This window comes from Neltuma alba, unplaced genomic scaffold, assembly GCF_004799145.2.
Source record: "Neltuma alba isolate B1F8T4 unplaced genomic scaffold, ASM479914v2 tig00011488_pilon, whole genome shotgun sequence".
Classification (NCBI taxonomy): domain Eukaryota; kingdom Viridiplantae; phylum Streptophyta; class Magnoliopsida; order Fabales; family Fabaceae; genus Neltuma; species Neltuma alba.
The window spans coordinates 154,603-162,605 of record NW_021636157.1 but is presented as its reverse complement, the minus strand read 5'-3'; the positions used below and the strand labels follow the sequence as shown (position 1 = coordinate 162,605).

Here is an 8,003-nt window from a genome sequence, read left to right as displayed (position 1 = left end):
TTTCCAAAAATAATTTTTTTAATAATTTTAAAAGTAATTTTTGAAATTAAGCGTCTATTTCCTTGAAAAATTCAGGAAAAATAGTTTGGAATTTATTTTTAGTCAAAAAATTTTACGAAATTTTTTTTATAAGGTAAAGAATTTAATTTTTTTTGGCCAAAAGGTAATGAAGTTAATTTTTGAAAAAAATTTATAAAGTATTAAGAATTAATTTTTAGAAATTACTTGATGATTCCACTCAATGAAACAAAGGGTGAAGTTGTGAACAAATTATAATGAAGTACAGAATGGTCAAAGGGGCATATTAAACTCACCAGGCATCAGCACTCCCTCCTCTTCATCTTCAAGGCAGGAAGAGAATACGGAGGGGAGGAGCTAAAAGAGGAGGCTTCCAAACTCTGAAACTTGAAACCCAGCCCGTCCTCCTACCATTCTCTATATCCTCCAATCTTCCGTGTCATCGCCGGCGTGTCCGTGCTAAGAATCGTCGCTGTCTTCCTCCGCCGCTCAAGGTACCGTGGTTGTTTTTCTTTTCTCTTCCTTGTTCGACTTTCAGATCCTCTCTTCTCCTTGTCGACGCTAACCGTTGCTGAAGGAGGCGTGCTTTCTTTTCTTCCTCCTCTGATTGTAGCTGCTGTTGTGTGACATTGAGGGAGTCTTCATCTTCTGCAGTTTTTTTTCTGCTTAGTAAGGCGCTGCTGTTAGGGGTACGCTGAGCATTTCTTCCCTGTGTGCATATGTGAGGGAGTGTGTTGTAGAACTCCTCTTTCTTTTCTCTAGATTTGTACAGCTGTGCGTGGATATGTAGACATGTGAATTCTGTTTTGACCCAAGCATATGATAGTTTGGCCTTAGTTTTGTTAGAGATGATGGCTTAATGCTTAAATTTTGTTTGAAATTGAAGAAGTTAATGTTTGGTTGGATTTTTGGGGCTAAAGGAAAAGAGTATTTTTGGTGCCATAAGTTCATGTACCGTGATTGGGAATGGGTAGCTGTAATTGTGTGCGATGTTTTGAACTTGGGGGACAGAGAGATAGTAATCAAGGATGTGTGGACATATTTAGCTTGTACCTGGAGCTTGAATGAATTGTCATGGTACTTGTTTGCTTTGTTAGCTTTGCATTAAGACTTCTACACTATATTGTTAAAAAAGAACTCAATCAGGACATGAATATTATATTTGTAGAGACGATTTACATGTTAGTCTATCAGACTATCACATATTTATAATTTGAAAAGAAATAAATAAAATGCTCAGTTATGAGAGGTTACAAAAATTGTAGAAAGAAAAAAATACAGAAATATGATTGATTGAAGTGTTTTCTTTTTAATCCATAAGTTGTATTTAACACCCTTTATTGGGTTCGGAAAATGAGACTGGAAAATGAATTTAGTGCATTAGATTTTGCCTATTAAGCTTCTAAATGCTTGTGAACGGTGGAGGAAATTCTTAAAATAGTTCATTTGATTGTGTAATAATGGTTATTGTTTGGAAGTGGCAGTGAATGTTTATCTAATTTCACGATGGATTGTGATAATTTTGCTTCAAGTTTACCCTTTCATGAATGTATATCTTAATGATGTAACACAATTCACTAAATTTTCATCCAAATAAATTTTTAAGCCCGGGATCTCATGCAAAATTTATGGGTGGTGCTATCAGTAGGACAACTTATCATTGACAGATTCCCTCCCAACACCCCCCCCCAAAAAAAGAAAAAAGCAATACGTGAATGTTTTTTTCAGTCCAAAGCAATACATAAATTCAAACTACGGAAAACAAGATAGTTATATTCAGATGAAATAGAAGATAATTCTATGAAAATATAAACTTTACAAATATACAAATATAAATTAAATAGAAGTATTATATGCTATTAATAATCAATAAATTAATTTAATAACTCTTTATTTAAAAAATAATTAGATAAAAGAATAATTTTTTAAAAAGCGTTGGACAATGTATCTATGTAATTATATGCCTTTGACTTAATATTATAAAATTCATGACATTTTTTCTTATTAGAAGGTTGTTGTCGCCAGAGGTCACCATCGATCTGGTGATACCTATGTTTTCTGATACTGATCAGCTCTAAGCCTATAATTGGAGGAGGAGAACGAGCCATTGCATATAGAGAGAAGCGGATTTTTGAAGACATGGCAGGTTATTCTACAAACGACACTAATTTCTTCATTTGATCTTGGAGTTCGCAAATTGTCAATATCTGTATGTATTTATGTGTTTATGCATCTTTAAAAACTTGCAGAATGGTAGTTCTTTTATTGGCATGTATTTTGTCATGACAGTATTAAATTAGAAAGAGGTAGAAAAGTTGCAGTTTGCAAAATATCATAGTAGCGTTGTGCTGAGCTATTTTTCACCTCTAATTTGTTGTTTGGATTAGATTTCTTTTTTCTTTTTCTTGAGTTTGTGCATTCACTTTCGTTATTAATAGGAGGGAGAAAAGCAAAAGCTTATTGTCGCTTCTTTGTCTGTTAGTTTGGTTGTGTTTTTTGTTTCTGTTTGTGCTTAGTATTGAACTTAAATGCTTGCCATGCTCTTTTATACCTTTTCTGGGTTCAATTTTTCCCTGATTTCTTTGTTTTCTGGAAGAAACTCAAATTAATCATTATCCCCAATTGCAGATAATGAAGAGCCAATGATTATAGGAAATACACTCGATCAATCACCAATCAATAAATATAAGCGCTGGCAATGGTGGTCTTTGGTGGCAGTTAACATTGCTTTTCTCATTGTTGGGCAAGCTGTTGCCGTTCTTCTTGGAAGATTTTATTATGATCAAGGTGGAAATAGCAAATGGATGGCTACTTTGGTCCAAACTGCTGCTTTCCCATTTCTGTATCTTCCATTGTTTTTAATTCCTTCATCTCAGGAGGGTTCTACCACTTTTCGACCTTCTATCAAAATTCTTACCTTAATCTACATTGTTCTTGGGGCCTTAATAGCTGGTGACAATATGTTGTATTCTGTTGGACTTCTATACCTCGCTGCTTCAACATATTCACTGATTTGTGCATCCCAGTTAGCTTTTAATGCTGTTTTCTCTTATTTTATCAATAGTCAGAAATTCACTGCCTTGATCATTAACTCTACAGTGGTCCTGTCTTTATCTGCTTCCCTTCTTGCTATTAATGATGAATCAGCCGGATCGGCTGGTTGTTCCCATGGAAAATACATTCTTGGTTTCCTTTGTACCCTTGGAGCCTCAGCATTGTACTCATTGTTACTTTCCCTCATGCAATTCTCCTTTCAGAAGGTTCTAAAACGGGAAACATTTTCTGTTGTTTTGGAAATGCAAATCTATACTTCACTTGTTGCCACTTGTGCTTCCATTGTGGGTCTATTTGCAAGTGGGGAGTGGAGAACTCTGCATGATGAAATGGAGGGGTTCGGTAAGGGAAGGGTGGCTTATGTGATGACTTTGGTTTGGACGGCTGTTGCTTGGCAGGTTTGTTCTGTTGGAGTTGTTGGCCTGATTTTCATGGTGTCGTCTTTGTTCTCCAATGTTATCAGTACTCTCTCTTTGGCTGTGACTCCTATCGCATCTGTGATAGTGTTTCATGACAAGATGAATGGTGTAAAGATAATTGCTATGCTTATGGCTTTCTGGGGTTTTGCTACTTATATATATCAGAATTATCTTGATGACTCTAGGCATAGAAGAACACAAGCTGCTGTTGATAAATCCAACTGTGATGCTTCTTGCTGAGAACACTGTTATTTTGTTTGGTAACTTAAGACACCTTTCCCCAGTTTCCCCTTTTGGCTCTGCACTTATGTAAAGCAACAAAGGATTTTACTTTTTGTTTTTCTTCTGTCTTTTACTTTTGGTACAACTGGTGAGAGCTAGTATAGTTATGTTTATGTACACATTATGGCTGCCAATTTTTTGCTAATAAAAGTCCTAATAAAAGCAGAGATTCGTCAGGTTTTTATTTTGCACAATATTGTTCCCCATCTGATCTTCAAATGCGGGCACTGCTATATTCCTTGCCAGTTCTTGATAATCATCGAGGTTTCAGGATTTGAGTAATTTATTTTTCGCTGAGGAACCCCTTTGGTTATTTGTTATGACCTTTTCTGAAAAGATGTGAGTAAAATTAATATGTTTTGGTCTGATGAAGTACGCATAAGTAGGAGGAACAGTGTGCGTTTTTTTTTTTTTTTTAAAAGAAAAAACAACTGATAGGCTTAAAGCTACATAGATTGGGTTTTATATGTATATCCTAGTGGAAGGTAAAATGTCCATGAAAGCATGAATAGATGGGTTTCCTCCAGGCCATGTTGCTTTACAATTTCTCTATTTATTTTACCTTTTTTCTTATTATTCAAATGCTTCTATTTTTCTGTTTGCTAAAAATTCAAATTCTAACAGTAACAACAATATGAATATAGCCAGCACCTCTTTTGAAAATTTTTCTGCAACTTTTCCTCCCTGTTTTTCTTTCATGATCAGAGAATAGGTTCTTTCCGTATAACTTGGTTCTCTGCGCCACCACCACATGAACTTCTGCAGCCTCCAATTTCTGATAATCGCTGCTGTATGTTACTGTAGATAAGAAGAGGTACTTAAGTCTGCATGCATTCTACATTTTCTCTTTAAAAGAGAAAATATCTAGTCATGGTAGCAAAAATTTCAATGCAATTGTCATAGGATTGGAAGTTTGCTTCAGTTATCCAGGTGGCGGTAAAGATGGAGGAAGCACAGGTTTTAACTGGAAGGACTTCTATACTTTTTGATGTTCACTCCTCTTGCGTGTTTTGTTTTGGGGTTAAATCTTCAAATCATGAAGGACCTTTGAAACTGGTTGTATCTTTTCTAGCTTTGCTGTAATACTAGAATGCAATATCATTCTTGGTACTTGCATATGTAAACTTTTCGTGGAGAGTTAATTCCGGCCATTTTCTCTGTTCTTGGCAGGGACTGAAGGGAGAAACGGGAAGTCCTCATTCCTGAATGTAAGTTAGAATATTTGATTTGAAAGCTGTTATCGTATTACAACTTAAAGCCAGGCGCTTTTAGGCAATTATTCTTTTGCATCATTTTCCAATTGCCTCGAATAAGAACCATTACATGTCATTGCTGGTCATCATCTAGATGGATAAGAATTGGTTACTTCTTAAAAATAGGAGTTACTTGAGGATTGAAAGGAACAGAGTAGTTTTTATCATTTGCATTTTTCCAAACAGTGCATTTTGAAATATGTGAAGTGTTATGATACATTTTGCAGTTATTTCAATTATGTGAAATGTTTTCAAACAACGGCGAGAGATGATGGTGTGATCACTGCCACAAGGCTGGCCAGAAGAGCAAGGTGCGTTGGAATTTTCACGGTAAATCAATCAAAGTGAAAATGACTAATAAGCATCAGGGCGGTGGGTACATGGACGGACTGGAAAGAAAAAAAGGGTACCTGACATGGCGGTCAAACATTTTCTCCATGGATGTAGCCTCGTTTGGTTTGTGAAATGGAATGGAATGAAAATAATTTCTTAATTGTGAAATGTTATATGCCTGCGATAAAAATTAATAATAAAAAGAAATAATTACAGGGATATATTAGATTTTTCACATATTTATTGTGCACAATGAAAAAGGAATTCTTTTCCTTAGTGCTGCTGCTAAGAAAAGGGGGCCAAAGAATTGCTTCTGAAGATGATAGAAAAATCAGATTTCACGTACAAAAGATGTTGGTTCAGGTCTCTCTGCTAGAGCCAGGAATCCTCGTACTGCTCTAACTTCAGAGTTCAATGAGATAAGATGTGAATAGTGGACTCTGGAACCGTTAGGTATTATTCATGTCTTGAACACTTGAGCCCTTTTGCTGATGAATTGTTTATAACTTGATGAGATACTCTCCGCAGGAATTGACACTTCTCAGACAAATTATGCAAAGGTTTTTACTTTTGTCACCCAAGTTGACTTGTGATTTATTATCTGTCCACAAATTTATCAAAGTTCTTCTTAATTATATGATTTTTTTCGTCAATCTCAAAAGGGCAGGTAGCTTTATTAAAGTAATATTTATAGGGGAAAAGACAAGAAAATACCTTTAAATATACAAAATCCCATATTAGTGCTAGTGAAAAGCAAAAAGTCATATCAGAATAGGAGTATTGATATGGCATTTCTAAATATTGGCAAAAGACAAGCTTGCTCTTTGTAATAGATGTAATTTAATTGATATGGGCACAGAAGGACCGAGATTCACTTGGCGCGGACCTATCACGAAGTTCGGAGGAAGACTGTATAAGAAATTGGACCGGGCTCTTTGTAATCAGGCCTGGAGGAATAGTTTTAGTGAAGCCTTTGTAAAAGTTGGTCCAAGAATACAATCAGACCACCACCCTTTGCTTATTCATCTTGCGGGAATGAAGGGAGACAGATCCAAGCGACCTTTCAGATTTGAAGCTATGTGGCTCTCCCATAAAAATTTCAAACCTTCAATCAAGGAAATGTGGAATGATTCGAAGGAAATCCCAAAGGACTTGGATGGATTGGAAGACTTCCTGAAAGAATGGAATGTAAATGTTTTCGGACATGTGAAGGAAAAAAAGAAAGAGCTAGTAAGGAGGATTGCCGGTATTCAGAGAATCATTGCAGAGACAAGTAACAAATTCCTAGAGGAGCTAGAGATTAAACTTCAAGAGGAATTGCAGGAAGTTCTGAAACAGGAGGAGACCCTATGGTTCCAGAAAGCAAGAACGAAATGGTTAACTGATGGTGATAGGAACACCTCCTACTACCACACGAAGACCAATATTCGAAGAAGAAGGACAAGAGTTATGACACTAAAAGATGACAGGAACGTAGTGGTGGAGGGGAAGGAGGAAGTAGGTAAACTCATTAACAGTCACTTCCAAAACCTCTTCAAAGAAGAAGTGGAAGACCGAGGATGGATCCATACCACACATGGATGGCCGACAGTTAAGCAAGAAGAATGGAGTAGAATTGGCAGGATACCTAATAAAGATGAAATTAAGGAAGCCATGTTCTCTATTGGTGGCTTGAAAACTCCAGGTTCAGATGGTTTCCCGGCAATCTTTTACCAAAAATGCTGGGACATCATGGGGGAGAGTGTTTATAAGGCGGTGGTAGACATGTGGGTAGATCCGTTGAAGATGAAGGCGGTCAACACAACTCTAATCACTCTAGTCCCCAAGGTGGACAATCCTGAGAGAGTGACACAACTTAGACCCATTTCCCTTTGTAATGTCATTTATAAATGTGTGTCAAAACTCTTGGTGAAGAGGCTAAAGCCTATAATGCCGACCGTAGTGTCCCCTCATCAAGTCAGTTTTGTCCCAGGGAGAATTATTCATGATAATATCATCATTGTCAATGAGCTGATTCAATCCATGAGAAGGAAAAAGGGCAAGAAAGGTTATATGGCAATTAAAGTTGATCTTGAAAAGGCCTATGACAGAATAAACTGGAAGTTCATCGTAAAAATTCTAGAGGAGCTCAACTGCCCAGCTGAAACGAAGGAGAGAATTATGAGTTGCATCCACACGGAAAAAACCAGTATTCTTTGGCATGGTGAGAAAACAGAAGAATTTCAAACAACTCGGGGTATTAGACAGGGTGACCCCATTTCCCCCTATCTATTTGTACTCGGAATGGAGAAACTCACTCATATGATCCTAGATAGGGAGAGAGAGAAACAGTGGAGAGGTTTGAGAGCTGGCCGATCAGGGCCTAGTATTACACATATGATGTTTGCTGACGATCTTGTTCTTTTTGCAGAGGCTACTGTTAAGCAGATTGATGTTATCTCGAATTGTTTACAGGAGTTTGGAGAGGTCTCGGGACACAAAGTCAGTCAGGAGAAAACGGTTATCTATTTCTCCCCAAATGTCCCAGTGCACACTAGGAGAGCCATACGCCATAGAAGTCAGTTCAAAGAGGTGGAAGAGATTGGAAGATATCTTGGCGCAAATATCACCTACCCAAGGAGAAGAAAAGCTCGATACACAAGTA

At 36.9% G+C, this 8,003-nt stretch overlaps 1 protein-coding gene across 3 annotated transcripts; it reads left to right on the top strand.

The window, feature by feature from the left end:
* Positions 1-358: 358 nt before the first annotated feature.
* LOC114714176 (probable purine permease 11) lies at positions 359-5,527 on the top strand. 3 transcript variants are annotated; one of them, XM_028898884.1, is made up of 5 exons: positions 359-512; positions 632-707; positions 2,030-2,164; positions 2,647-4,981; positions 5,254-5,527. In XM_028898884.1, the coding sequence occupies exons 3-4, from the start codon at positions 2,158-2,160 to the stop codon at positions 3,729-3,731; spliced, it is 1,092 nt and encodes a 363-aa protein (XP_028754717.1). In that variant the 5' UTR covers positions 359-512; positions 632-707; positions 2,030-2,157; the 3' UTR covers positions 3,732-4,981; positions 5,254-5,527. The 3 variants fall into 3 exon arrangements, with proteins under 3 accessions (XP_028754717.1, XP_028754719.1, XP_028754720.1); XM_028898886.1 differs by having other exon boundaries at positions 2,027-2,164; XM_028898887.1 differs by having other exon boundaries at positions 596-707.
* Positions 5,528-8,003: the final 2,476 nt, after the last annotated feature.